The following is a 15,723-nucleotide window of genomic DNA, read 5'->3' on the forward strand; positions in this document are numbered from 1 at the left end:
TTTGTGTCTTCAGTTTCAGATTCAAAATTTGAGCGCTAGTAAACGGCCAACATCTGGTGTCTAACAACTACTTATTAAATCATTATTTGTAGCATGACTTATTTACATTTACCATAGCATGCCATTATGTGACTTTCTTACTAGGTTTTACCTTATTGGACATTCACTAAACATTTAAAAGTTAAGCGTCAAGCTCCGATGGAAATGAGTTAAAATCAATCGCCTATTGATCCATATAGAAAAGTTGCGAGAGCCATGCGCTATCATCTGTAAACAAACACTACAGGTGAACTACATGGTATTTATTAGAGTATGGAATGGGACATTACACTTTAAGGTCGTTTATATACAGGTTGACTATAAACGGACTACATGTATTAATAGTGAATGTGACCTCAGGTTTATATCACAGAGTTGAGGTAAGCATAACCTTTTTAATGGCTAACGTTCATAAACACCTTTGAATGCTTTATCATTCTAGGTACTTAAAGGGAATGGTTTACATTTGTTTATGATGTTTTATCATTAAAACAAGCAATTTTACACGGCATATTTTTAACAATGTCTGATCGCATAAAACATGAACGAGTCCCTTTAAGACAGAGCTACATCAAACAAAATGAACAATTATAGCGTTAAGCTATTTCATCGCCCCCCTCGCTATGTCATTTGGTTGTTCACTGCATTTTGATGAAGCTAGTAATGTATGCTTTTTATAGCATATCGCAATAGTGAATAGAATATAATGCATTAGGTCCTTTGAAATAACTTGTTCATTTATATATGTTGTTATTAGTGTTGATTTTTTAGTCAATTATACAGGATAACTGAAAATATACCCATTAAAAGATATGTTGCCACAGCAATCAAAATAGCAATATAACAACAAAATAACATTCGTCTATCGAATACAAATGGTTGTTTTTACCAAATTTAAATAAGAGTTTAACATAACACATACGGGGGTATTGTTTCACCTTTCGTGAACCAAGCTCTTTGTTTATCGTACTGAAACATCATGGTTTATTCATATTTGAAATAGCTATAAAATGCGAAAAATCGAATTCCTATTAAACTGACGTGTCCAACAATCTATACAAACGAGAACCACTCTTTAACAAACAAATGCAGTTTCCTTTTATATTGTTAACCATATTGCAATAAATTGTCTCAAGTAAAGCCGCCATTAAGAACCTTAATACGATTATATCATATTGTTTATTCAGAGGTTTTTAATATATCACTTGACGAGTACTCAAGTCAGGCCACTTTATGTTGCTTTTTTCTTTCAAATTTCTAAACGGTTTTCAAAAAAATAGCATAAACTATCGTTCGTACCTAATTCATGTCTATATACCACGGTAAAACACACACACAATTTTTTTAAAACTAAACATCATCATGTTACGTGGATGCAATTGTTCGTGGACCAATGATAGTATAGTTGTGTTTGTTGTTTCTGTTACTTTATAAGTCAGTTGGTTCCACAAAATATTGCCACCGAGCAAGCCTTCTATGGATTATGAACAGACGAACATTAGAATTATACTCATTTAGTCCTCAAATACGTGCATTCACTAACGAAGTAAATGTGCAACCGTAAAGCACCCTGGCGAACGGTACTATAAAAGTCCGTTTTGTACATGCGGAGAAATTGAGGACACTTTTTCTGTACTTGTCCTTTATTTCAAGCACCGAAAAAGACACAGCTTTACCGGCTCAGTCCCTTCTTTAAGGTCACCCTTCAACTCTTGCTCTTTAATGATATGCAGACTCCATCAGAAAACAACAATACAATATCCAAACACGTACATGGTTATGTATCAAGTACAAAACGCTCCATGCGACAAACCCAGACAGACAAGGAACTTTATAATCCACCGTCTCTGTTTAACACGAGTGACCACACATTATCTCTCACGCTTTCGCAAACGCTCTCGCGATCTCGCATCCCTCTTCCCCCCTCTCCCCCCCCCCCCCCCCCTCTGTCTGCCCCCTGTCTCTGTCTCTGTCTCTAAACTGAAAACGTTTTACATCCTTTTGACATAAAACAGTAAAACCACCAATATAAATCTCTGTAAACACAGCTTTGCTTTCACCTAAATCGACTCAATGAGAACACAAGAGATAATCAGAAAGGCCAATTGTTCCGGTTATTTCATAATTCTGTACAATGTATACTGTTAGCATTGTTCTTTATTTTACTAGAGTCAACTCTTTATTTTACCAGTCTCAATGTTCATTGTTTGTGTATGATAGTATTATCTGAAATAAATACTGGTAGATCAAAGTAAACGTTTTACCATCATAATTCGTACTTGTAGCATTTCTCCTTGCATTCAGCAATGGGTGTGGTTTGGTGGAGGTGGGTGATGCCGATTTGGTTCCTTGCGCTGCCAGTCATTGGCAGAGATATACGGATTGGTGCGTTTAACATTCAGATATTCGGTAAAAAGAAGGCGGAGAATCCAGGCATAATGAATATTCTTGCCATGGTTAGTGCACAGTTCACCATTATTTATTTAAATTTGACAGTTGTATTGAGTTTGGATTTATAATTATATCGCTAAAGATACAGCTTGTATTCATCGGTAACTCTTCAATATCTGTTCACATCAGCAAAATCTTAGTATATTATTATGAAATGAGGTATGTACAACAATTTTGAAATTATACTATTCCAGTGTATTATTATATTTGTATCTTTTGTTTTCAGACTGTACGGCGCTACGACATACTGTTTATTCAGGAGATACGAGATAGGTCAGGGAAGGCTATAGTGGCCCTTTTGGACCTCGCTAACAAGTAAGGACATGCTTTATTACCACGATAATTAGTTTTCTGTGAGATGCGCATTCTTTAAGTCTAAGATCGTTATTAAGCAGGTGAAAATAAAATATTCAACTGTCTGGTGGCCAAAAAAGCTGCGCTAAAGCTACTAAATTAAAAAAAGTGAAACGGGATAACAGTATTTTTCAAATATGCCTTAAATAAACATCAAAACATAATCTCACACACTTAGCTGGTTAAAAGGTTTACAAAAATAAAGTTAAATGGCAACCCATTTATTTTGGTAAACACATACTAAATACCTTTTACCATTACGATTTTGTTTTAAACAAATCAGCTACATTTAAAGATGTGTGTTAAATTTTAAATTTTTAATACAGCAATCAGTAAGAAAAAAGTACATTGACACTTTTTTTTCAACCATAATTGTTTTGCCTTGTCAGGGACCAGCCGGTGTAGTTACACCGGCCTTAACCCCATCGAACACTACGTATTTGACGATGGGCCTGAAGGACATGGTAAAACAGACTTGTTCGAACGGGAACCTTACATTGTTACCTTCCAATCTCCAAACACAGGTACATAGTGTTTTTTTCTGCAATCGGAACGCCTCGGACATTTTTCCATCGAAAACGGTACACCAGTAGAAGTAGTACGCAAAAAATGATGATAAATAAATAAATAAATAAATAAATAAATAAATAATAATAATAATAATAATAATAATAATAATAATCACCATCATAATATTTAATTGGATTTTTCAAATAGGTGAAAGGAAGAGTAACTGTGTATAGTTACATATGACTTATAGATTTCTTTTTTAACACTTCCTTTCCTTTATAGTGTTGAATCGTTTCACGCTGGTTGGAATACATATTGACCCTGACGTTGCCGTGCAAGAACTGAATGATCTGCATGCTCACGTGATGCCAACGCTTAAAGGAAGGGACGTTCTGATACTAGGAGATCTTGTAAGACGTTATTATTTTGTTTTTTCAAGATCAAATTGAAAACTCGAGGTTGATAAAAAAATGTTATTTGTTTGGTATATGTTTATAATAGATTGGTCATTCTATGATTTAAACAGTATTTGCTTATTGAAAGGAATCATTTTGGGTCAGGCATGGACAATGTTCTTTTGTGTGTGATTAATAATGAGTAAAAATAATCAAATATAACTACAAAAACAGTTACAGGGTATGAAGATAAAAAAGGATATTAAACACGGTGGAAAATTAATACCTTTAATAGTAAATACTTAATTATAAAAGAGTAAAATAAGTACAGGATATGTTTATACACCAAAACCATACCTGGATAAACCATTATGTCATCATATAAAACGATTATGGTAAACATGTTTAATTATTTGTAAGATCTAATGGTTACTACAATATACAATTATGACTCTTTTCAATACATATAAAAACAAATTACATTATGGTTAATCCGTACTATGACCATTCGAAAACTAATTTGCTATGGCAACACATATAGCATCACTTAATGTTCGAGGTTTAGGCAATACATCGAAAAGGAAACATATATTTGAATGGTTAAAAATGAATAACAATAATATATATTTATGCTTCAAGAAGTACACTGCAAAAAGATTTTTAATCAAAAATGGAAACTAGAATGGGGAGGTGACTGTATATTTAGCGGAAACAAAAGTAATAGTGAAGGCGTCGCAATATTGTTCAATGGAAAACATAAACTGGAAATATTAAACGAAACTGAATTAATAGAACTCAACTCAACTCAACTCAACTTATCGATGATATGCATTATATGTACAAACAACTTAAATAACTGCTAATTACAATACAATACAATGTTTAAATACTTATGTATGCATGGTTAAACATGAACATTTGATTTAGATATGATATAATGTTTAATAGTCTACACATATTATATACCATGATATATATGAAAAGACAGTCCATATTCTTTACAACAACATTGCAGCGCATTATGTACTAATGCAATGATGGATGTATGTGTATGCACACCTTAAAAATACATGGCGTACACTGAGATAATTCGGCACTGACAGTTCGGCGCCAAGGAGGGCCAGATAGAACGAGTCTTTGTCCATTGATAGAAGTACACTGGCTAGATCCACGTCGATCGCTGCGACGTCAGAAATAAAACGCCATCTCGAACGTTCATGCTTATAGCACGAGTACACTTTATGCGTCTCTATATTGTCTGTTTCCTCGTCGCAATGTTCACAGCGACGAATGCTATCTGTAGGCACTTTGCACCATAGTCTTGCAATACAGGTTTGAATGTGCCGGTAATAACTGGAGTCGAACACTTGATACACAATTGCATGTGTAACGCTAGGGTGTAAAATCCTAAAGCGCCTAAAGTCATCGTCGGATAAAGTTCGTTCTGACCACTGTAGAGAAATCATTACTAACTTTATGAGCTCAGCAAATTTATTTGACGCCTGGCGCCTAAAGCATCCAAACAAATTACAATATACTTGGCACTCAAACAGTAAACCGCATATACATTGCAGACTTGAATACTTTTTTAATTTCCGAAAACTTGGTCAACTTACTAACAAAGGCCGACATAAAACCAAGCTACAGAACCGATCACTCACTTGTTCTTATAGGTTTGAATACAATAAAGGTAAAAAAAGGACCTGGATATTTTAAACTAAATAATTCAATCTTAAAAGACGAACGATATAAAGCAAATATAAATAGATGTATTGAAGAAACTGTTAATTTTAATAAAGAATGCAATCCAAATGTACTATGGGAATTAATCAAAGGCTCAATTAGAAATGAAACAATCAAATATAGTACTTATCTAAAAAAAAAACTCTTGAAAAAGCAAAACTTCAAAACGATATAGAATATCTAGAAACAAAATTGAATACAAACAACACAGATGAACTTAACACAATAACAGAACAAATTATAGCTAAAAAATAAATATTAGACGAATATTAATTTGCCCAAATCAACGGAAATATACTTAGGTCAAAAGCAATTCATGTAGAAAACAATGAAAAAAATACAAAATATGTTGCAAATCTAGAGAAGAAACGCGCAGAAGGAAAATCTATATATAAACTTACAGTTAGAAATGAAATCATAACTGGAACAGAAAATATACTTCGCGAAGAAGTGAACTTCTTCCAAAGACTTTACGCAGAGAATGGAAATATAAATACTGAACATATGAAAACCTTTTTAGAAAATCCAAATAGAAAATTAACTGAAGAAGAAAAAGAGGCCAGCGAATGTTTTTTAACATATCATGAATGCGAAACTGATCTTAAAGATATGCAATGCATCAAAAGCCCTGGATCTGACGGAATAACAGCAGACTTCTATAAAATATTCTGGAATAGTATAAAAAAAATATTTAATAAACTCGCTAAATTATTCTTTTACTAATGGACATTTAACAGCGCTTCAAAAACAAGGTATAATAACACTCATACCAAAACCAAATAAAAACTTAGAAGAATTATCAAATTGGAGACCAATTACATTATTAAACGTAGACTATAAAATTGCAACGAAAGCTATAAATAATCGAATAAAAAAGTGTTACCCTTAATAATAAACCATGTTCAATCTGGGTTTGTGAAAGGTCGCTATATTGGAGAAAACGTTAGATTGTTTTTTGATGTCATTGAATATCTAGAAGATAAAAATAAACCTGGGCTCTTGTTCTTTGCTGACTTTGCAAAAGCCTTTGACAGCTTAAGCCACAAATACATCTACGAATGTCTAAAATCATTCAATTTTGGACCTGACATTTTGAATTGGACGAAGCTATTTTACAATGACATTCAAAGTTTGATAATTAATAATGGAAATTTTGCAGAATATTTTGGACTAAAGAAAGGCGTTCGACAGGGTTGCCCCTTGTCTGCGACTTTGTTTATAATTTGTTTACAACCTCTTTCTAACTATATTGCAAACAATTTTCAAATTGAAGGGATTGAAATTAATGATAAAACTATTAAACAAACCTTTTTTGCAGACGACTCAACCTTCTTTAATAATGGTAGTAGACAATCATTTGAAACTCTTGTTAAGACACTAGAAATGTTCTCTGATTATTCAGGCCTAAACCTCAACACCAATAAATCTATAGTACTTAGAGTGGGATCATTGAAAAATACAAATACACACTCAGTTTGTCCTAATCCAAGTAAACAAACAATTGACGACATTAAAAAAGCAGTTTTTGAGTTTTTGTGGGACAATAAACCTGATAAGATTAGAAGAAATATAATATGTCAAAACTAACAGATATAGAACACTTCCTAGGCTCACTAAAAACTCTATGGATTAAACGATCTAGACCCAAATAATAATGGGGATTGGAAAACATTTATGCACGAAAAACTAAAGAAATTAAGAAACGATCTTATTTTTGAATCCAATCTAGACCAACACGAAATTAAACACATTTCTCAAGAAAAAACCTTTTTGAACGAAGTATTGAAGTCGTGGGTAAATATTAAAATTAATCACGATGAAAATAATAAAATTACTATAAGCAAAATGGTGATATGGAATAACATATTACTTAAACAAAATGGTCGCACCTTATTTTATAAAGAATGGTATCAGAAGGGTATTAAGCTATTTGAACACATTTACGATAATAGAGCAAAGACCTACTACAAGTTTGATGAACTTAGATTTCTGTATGACCTTAATGAACAAGATTTTCTAAAATGTCTAACACTTGTTAATTCAATACCAGAATCATTAAAAACGAAACTTATGACAGAAACGATTAACCAAATACCACCAGATAAATTAACTGATAAATTATTGAAATCAAAACAGACTAATAAATTCCTTTATTCATTACAGCAAAGAGATATTTTAAAACCGTCGTCAGAAAGTAAATGGCGAACATTATTTCCAAGTTTATATGACGATAAAAAATGAAAGTCAATTTACAGGCAAACATATATTACTACAATAGACACGTGTCTGCGCAGTTTTCAGTATAAATTTTTATTAAGAATAATACCGACAAATAAATATCTTTATAAATGTAAAATAAAGTCAACACCTCTATGCGACTTTTGTAGCATAGAAACAGAAACAATAGAACACGTATTCTGGGACTGCCAGAAGATACAACCTTTATGGAAAGAACTTAACATCTATATAGCTTCGCAATCCATACATATTATGATAACAAAACAAGAAGCATTCAGGGAAAAGGAAGATACACAGTCATATGTAATTTCTTAATTGTGTTAATGAAATTTTATATCTTTTCTATGAAATATAAAAACACTATACCGACTTTTAACTCACACAAACAGTATTTGACATTGAGAAAAAGAATTGAATCGCGAATCGCACTGTTAAACGATAAATATGATACCCACGAGAAGAAATGGAAAGTTTTAAACCTCGATCCTTAGATAAAAGTCATAGTAAATTCAGTACTCTAACATAGCGTATAATACGGTCATAGATTACTCATTATAACCAGTATGTGAGTCAGCATATTATAACAATAATTGATTATTATTACCTTTCCACCTTTAAATATGTATAACTAACTACAATACTTAGCTTGTAAAATCCATTAGGGGAAAAAGCTTGAGAGACTGAAAGAATGTGTACTTGTGAATGGATGCGTGTGTGTTTTGTGTGCGTTTGTGTGTAGGCGTGCGTGTGTGTAGGAGGGGCGATTAGGGCTTATAAAAAAAACATAGAATAGTTTTTAATGCTATTAATGCTTTAATGTATGTGTATTGTTTTGTATTCTGTGTAAAAAATAAATGAAAAAAAAAATAATGAGTAAAAATGAATCAAACAATTGGAAATTGGTTTTTGATCAAAGAAATAAATTAAATACATTATTATTCATTTAATTTTGAAAAGGTGTTGCCAACATGAAATATGTGACTTAAGCACCTTAAATATTAACTCAGAAAGAATCGTCTCTTACAGAATGCAGACTGTGGGTATTTGCCCGAGTATAAGAGGAAAGAGCTTTCCCTGGTTAAAGACTCTGACTATGCTTGGCTTGTGCCTAACAGGTTGGACACAACGGTTGCCGGTACAGACTGCGAATATGATAGGTATTAATACGTAGAAAACTACTTCTAAGACTATATTATGTGTGCAGGGCTCGATCTTTTTAATACCTTCTAAGAGTGCACATTTCGAGGTGTGAAAGCGAAAAGGTTCTTCTTTACTTAGGTTTACTTAGAACCTTTTCGCATTCACCCCTCGATTTGTGCTCCGGCTTGATTCGATAACATATAAGAATATATATATATATTCTAATATTAAGCACATGTCGATGCTTGTAAATGATGAACAACAAGTTGGTGACATAAGAAGTTGGTACTTATTTCTGTTGTTTTATCTACACAAGGTATTATAGCTATAACTATCAAATTCATCACCCGAACATCTATTGTATAACACACCGCATTCATCTAAACCTTGTCCAGTGTATGCTGTTTTTTATAGTAGTTTTTTTACTGAAAAGTTATTTATCTATATCTGTAGGTTTATAACGAAGGGTCCTAACTGGGATGGAGCGATTAAGGAAGACCGTGTCTGGGTGTATAAATTCGATACAGACTACCTTTACATTGGTGGAATGCCCGAAGAATTGGTACGTTTTAAGTCTTATCTTATAAACTACTTATATTGTATTGTTTCCTTACCCAAGATCCATTCATTGGAAGTTGACTTTAATTTAGTTGATTCTGACTCGGAGGAGGCCTATTTTTTTAAATTCAACACATTTTGATAGATGCTTTGGAAAGTATAAGGTTGAGTGATCGTAAACCGGTTTACCGGTTTAATTCCAAAGTTATGCCATTGACCGTTCTAATGCGGTACCCTCATATAGACAAGTCACTGCATTATCATTTCTATGTCCTATGTGGTTCTGAATATTTTCCAAGATCATGTTCCAAGACGCACTCTTAATACTCTTAAGTAAGATTCACCACAATTTATACAATTGTTTTAATATACCAAAACGGATGAATAAATGTCAAAAACAATGGTTGTTATGAATGATATCGAGTTTAAATTGAAAGAAAGTTGCAGAAAACATAGCATTTCAACCTTATGATACTATAGTAAATCACAGTTAGTCTTTTAGCACCCAGCAATCATTTAATGTGTGCGTTTTCAGCCATTCAATACACTGTTACAATCTTGTTATTAGTGAGTAATAGTTTTCATTAAAGCGTTATTTAGTAAGTAGTTAAACGTTTTTCGCTCAAAATGTATGCTTGTATACATGTGTATGCATTGATTTTGAATACAAGTGTCACATAAAAGGCACAATGATCATGAACAAACTCCAAGCAATAGAAACGAGGCTACAAGACACCATATATCAAATAACTATACACAAAATATCGTAATGGGGACCTGTTGGGGTAGCTGTCTTGACACGGACATTGAAGACCAAGGAAGACCTCACTGATGGTTGAAACCAGTTTGCGATCGCTCAACCTCACGTTTGTTCCAACAAAGCGGTACGACCACAAAACATTTTACAATCAGTTACCACTTAAAACACGTATTAAGTACGATTATAACATTTACAAGTATAAGTATTTAGTATTACATAGATATAAAAATGTAGAAAGAAGAAGATCCATTTTTTCATTACTTATATTTGGCTTTCAGGCATTGGACGTGAGTGACCACTATCCGATAGAAATTGTTTTACAGGGCGGGTAAGTAAGTCTCGTATATTCTCATTCATAAGCATGTATTGCATCATTATATAACTCATTAGTTCAACCATTCACGCAGTAGCATTTATATATCGGCACATGGCACATTTGTGGTTTAGATGTATAGTGCATAAGTGCAATAACTCAAATGACATGCACTGTTTTCAGCCGAAATATGATAATATATATATAAGAACTCTTTGTATCATGTTGGAGAGTGTTGTCTTTGTTTTCGTCTTTAGATTAACTTCCATAACGGTAGGCAGAGCTTAACCGTTCAATAACTAGCGCCTATTGATAAATAACAACGCCATTCACTTATATCACACACAAGTTATTGAACGTAGTCCTTGACAACATGGTAACACCAACAACCCTCGTGATTTACATGATATAACTCGCGCTTTTCGCTTGTGTTCTATCGGTAACTCGGGCCGCGGTTGTAGTAACTATATTCCCTTACTTACTTTAAATCACCTTATCAAACCTTTGAGAGGCTCTGATCTTGTTACCATATATTGTAGAATTATTGCATTTGAAGCTATTTCTTTTGATATTAGATATCTTATTTTCTAATTTTAGATATTGTGAAAATTGTGTTAGGTAAGTATAATTAATCAACGACGAATGATGCTTTCCATCTAAATCCTGCATGATTTTTTTTAATTAATTAGAATATTTTATGTTCGTTTATGTTGTATGTAACTATTTTGTAATATTACTTGTGTCACAATACATTATCTTCAATACAGACAAATATAATTGATGAAAGTGGGTTCAAAATGGCTTTTTCAGAAAATTCGTGTGTGAATTCGGTTCCAGTTTATTTCTTTTTTCCTTTTGACAAAACGATTTCCATAAATACAATGCAAATATTGTTTTTAGTTATTTTCTATTTTAATATGTCTCCCCCATGTCCCATGGAGACATGTACACTGTATAATGTAATATCATTATTTTCTCTTAATTTTTCAAGGGCATGACTACTCGTAGGATTTAGTTGAATTTTAAACGTGTCAGTTTAAATAGCATAAAAAATCTGAAATACTATGTTAATTGTTACCTCCCCTCTTTCGAAGTTTTCTTTTATTTCCGATTTTATCCCCTTTATACCTGCTCCAGTCTTCTATTGTGACGCTTTTTTATAAGTAGCATGTCAATGCATACTACTCATAGGCTACATCCATGTTATTATTTTCTTTTATTCTATAGAGGGTTACAAACGTTTTATAAATCCATGGATGACATGATTAAATGTAAAAAATGTATATACTTAAATTAAAATGGCTATAACCAACCTGATGTGAATATGTTTCAACTTTATACCAGAATACGTACAAAATTGAATTATATAGCTGAGCTGAACTATATTACTGTGTCTAAATAGATGTTAATATATGAATATAATTATTATTAACTTGAACTGAAAACTACCAGTTGACTTCTTAGCTGTAATAAATGCGACTCATCTGAACCAAGGCCGTATTCTAGAAGCTTAAGTTGAAATACAGGAACTTTCATGACCTTAAATAACTCGCTCATGGTTTGTAAAATGCACATTTAAATGACGAAATAAAGTGTGGCAAATCATAAGGAGTGTTAAAAACTAAAATACCAAAAGCTGGAACCCTTCAGCAAATGTTGGTATTTGCTCAAATACCGTCTTTGAAGACCACATTTTTCATTAGCGTTAACCACGCGATTGAAAATTAATTACGGCTGTGATGTTGCGTGATTGGTTGATTTACATTATCACGTGATGTTATGAATGTATCATTAACTGGTCAACATATTCACCATTTTTGCTTAAGACCCAGTGGCCGTTTGGACGAGCTGGCTGTTTTACATTTTTTCTTGACTTTACCGGCGTGGGTTCGAACCCCACTAAAACCAAAATACTTTTCTTGCTATAATTGTATCTTTTCTGAAATTTCGATATCATAGATTTTAAATAATGATAAAATAAGTGTTTTCAGATGCATTATCGGGAAAACTATTTTTGGTCCAAAAAGATGAGCGAGTCACTTTAAAATGGTGAAACAACCGGTTCAAAATATATTATTTTAAAGACATATTCGATATATAGAGGATCTCAAATGGGTATTTATTTTGTTTCAAATTTATTAAACGAGTTCATTTGAAAAAGATAAAAACGAGGCTTTGTCGAGTTATAGATAGAATATATTAAAGCTGCTTCCATAACAGGGCCAATGAATATTGTTAATCTAAACTAAACTGAATATAACTCACCCTGAACTGAACTAAATACTATTAACCAGAACAATATATAGAAAAACATGTTCGTTTTTTTCCAGATATGTCAAGTACGTTATTACTGATGTTACAGTTTTACTTTCCGACCAAGATAAGGCTTTGATCAAGGGTGTGAAATATGATCTCAGGGAGTATGTATTTAATTATTCCATTTTTTTATTTTTTTTATTTCGCTCTTTTTTCAACTTTTGACTTCTTATTTAATCAATCTAACCGTATGATTCTAAGGTAAGAAATAGTATTTGTCTATTGATTCAATGCATTAATCTAATGTGTGTTTGAAAATTTATTTTAAAGCTGCACTCTCACAGAATGAACGTTTTAACAACTTTAAAAAAAATTGTCTTGGAACGAGCCATTTTTGCGAAAATACATGGAAACCAGTTATATAAGGCTGCTGACAAAAAATAAGATCGCAGATTTCTATATTTCAAGTATTAAGTTCAAAAATTGATGTTTTATGCCGTTAGTAACGGATTAAGCCATTAAACATTATTTTTGAACGGAAATATGAAAATCTCAAATCTGTTTTCGTCAGCAATCTTATAACATTGGTTTGCAGATATCTACGCAAAAATTTGCCCTTTCCAAGACAAAATATAAAAACGTTGTAAAATTGGTGCTTCCGAACGATCTCGATAAAAAAAACTTCTTTGTGATATTCTCTATGTTAGCGCTCCCGCTTGGTTCGATATTTGCGAGGCTCGAAGTATTTTGACCGGTCCATGAGATATCGAGCCAACGGGTTTCGACTGTATATTCACATATTTGACCTAACTTAATATGTTTGCCTATTACGCTGTTGTAAAAACTAATAGGCTATTGTATCTCTTATGGATTCATTGTACTTGTATATTCATATGTATGTGTCTATATCACAGTTCTGTTTCTTTCAACGTCATTTGTTTTGCGACTTAACGCCGTGCCGTCATTAAACACTGTATGACGTTGACGTCACTTCCTTTCTATGGATGTTTCTATCTGCTGGCCCGAATTTCTTGAAACTTTCTTTTTTATTATATCACAGGATTAAGCTTAGCTCACTATTTTTGTTTTTCTTTAATTTGTGTTATATTTACTTCTTTAAGATTTTTAGACTTTAAATAGGACTGATCTCTATGATAGTCACAATTAACCATTTGTCAAATATCAAAATCAAATTTAAGTACGTATTTTGTAATTTCACTTATTGAAATTAGCTACTTTCGCCTGTTAACCTTAAGAAGTTTCGAGAAATTGGGTCCCCCAATTTATCGAAACTTCTTAAGCTTAACAGGCTTAAGTAGCTTATTTCAATTAGCCAAAATACATAGTTAAATTGAATTTTGATTAATGAAAAATGGTTAAATGTAATTACCATATAGATAATTCCTACCTAAAATACAAACACTCTTAAAGAAGTAAATATTATGCAAATTATTGAAAAACAAAAATAGTGAGTTTAGCTTAATCCTGCTATAGGGGACTTAAGAAGTTTCGAGAAATTGGGGCCTGGTGATCACGTAACGCCATTAGGTTAAGAAATGATATTAAAAAAAACACATAATGTGTTTGTGAGTATAGTACTTAAATAAATTAAACATACACGATTTGTTTCTGTAGTAACAATGACTAGTTAAATGCCATGTATGCCACTATTATGTTAATGTTTGAATGGTTTATAATGAAGATGTATCGTTTCTATTTTTCAGTAACCTCGTCTATGACGAGGTGGGGGCTGTCGTGGCAAGACTGCGCACAGAAGGCAATCGCGATGAGTTGAATCGCTATAAAGCTCTGTCTGCCATTGAAATCATTAAGGCTGAAGAGACATCAGAGGCAATAACTCTGAACATAGAATACTTGAGGCGAAAGTGGGGCGAACAACAATCATGTACAATAACAATATCTGTGCAAACTAAACCTCAACTTTTGAAAATTGTAGAGGGGGAGTTAAATCATTGGAACGTCAAATATGAAAAGACTTAATTATTTTTGTTATAAATCACGCCTCCCGAATATGTTAAAAACAATTTTTATTTTATATGGCAGAGTTTCGGCATTCGTCAGATTTGGTCTTAAATTGGGACAACAGCGTCTTTTTTCATTTGTTCTAAAAATACAACGCTGAACTTATCCAACAAGCCCTACTTTTCGGGTGAGAATAGTTGACATTATCTGGTCCTAGCTCGAGAGTGTGACCTCACAAACATTTCTCTCGCAGTTTTTTAAGAAAATTGTATTATACATATAGCACCAGTCAATTGTAGCTACAGGCCCACAGGTCCGGGGGTATACCGGGGATAGCCGGGGAAATGGGACGTGTTTTTACCTTTCCGGTGGCTCCGCAGAGCCGGGTGAATGCGGTGGTTTTGTCTTCGCACTAAATATAGCGGGGAATGAGCCTTACCTAGGGTGCCTGGGGTGCGGGGGCATTTTGCGGGGATTTAACTTCTAGTTCGTCTCCGCAGGGTGGTGATTTTACCCGGGCTTGGCTTGACCGAAAGTGTCCGCTATTGCATGATCGGGGGGGGGGGGGAGGGCGTGGTTACAATTAACTGGTGCAATACTAGTATATGTGTATTTTCTCTCAGTTATTGTGCTAAACAAGTACACATTTGATAAAGTGTTATGTTAAACTGCTGATTATAGTGTCAAATTATATTTATATGTATACATGTATTCATATGTATATAGTAAAAATTATGCGTGCAGTACACTAATAAACAAGGGTACGCCTAATATTTATATAAACACTCTATGTAGAGTTTTGTGCTTTAAAGGTCAATGTAGAATTTAAAATATAATATTATGTATATTCCATGCGGTTCTTGTTTCTGTGGGTTTGGATGGTAAAATCCGACCCGATGGCACGCTGCGTAGCCGGAAACTCATCAAGCTCCGTGACCGACTTCGGCACTTGACTTTGGGTTGGATTGTCTTATCCATACTGG

At 33.1% G+C, this 15,723-nt stretch overlaps 1 protein-coding gene across 1 annotated transcript; it reads left to right on the forward strand.

Moving 5' to 3' along the window:
- The first annotated feature begins 286 nt into the window (after positions 1 to 286).
- LOC128227628 (deoxyribonuclease-1-like) lies at positions 287 to 15,275 on the forward strand. Its single transcript, XM_052938343.1, has 12 exons — positions 287 to 419; positions 2,344 to 2,495; positions 2,717 to 2,805; positions 3,023 to 3,033; positions 3,234 to 3,368; positions 3,637 to 3,764; positions 8,757 to 8,887; positions 9,324 to 9,432; positions 10,467 to 10,516; positions 11,099 to 11,119; positions 12,832 to 12,921; positions 14,482 to 15,275. The coding sequence occupies exons 2-12, from the start codon at positions 2,346 to 2,348 to the stop codon at positions 14,756 to 14,758; spliced, it is 1,191 nt and encodes a 396-aa protein (XP_052794303.1). The 5' UTR covers positions 287 to 419; positions 2,344 to 2,345; the 3' UTR covers positions 14,759 to 15,275.
- The last annotated feature ends 448 nt before the right edge of the window (positions 15,276 to 15,723 follow it).

This window comes from Mya arenaria, chromosome 1 (genome assembly GCF_026914265.1).
Source record: "Mya arenaria isolate MELC-2E11 chromosome 1, ASM2691426v1".
Lineage (NCBI taxonomy): Eukaryota > Metazoa > Mollusca > Bivalvia > Myida > Myidae > Mya > Mya arenaria.

Excerpts from the sequence above, each read along its gene's own strand:
- LOC128227628 (XM_052938343.1), top strand. The coding sequence starts at position 2,346 with ATGGGTGTGGTTTGGTGGAGGTGGGTGATGCCGATTTGGTTCCTTGCG. Across the intron at positions 2,496-2,716 it reads TAATGAATATTCTTGCCATG|ACTGTACGGCGCTACGACAT; the intron begins GTTAGTGCACAG and ends TTTTGTTTTCAG. Across the intron at positions 9,433-10,466 it reads GTGGAATGCCCGAAGAATTG|GCATTGGACGTGAGTGACCA; the intron begins GTACGTTTTAAG and ends TTTGGCTTTCAG.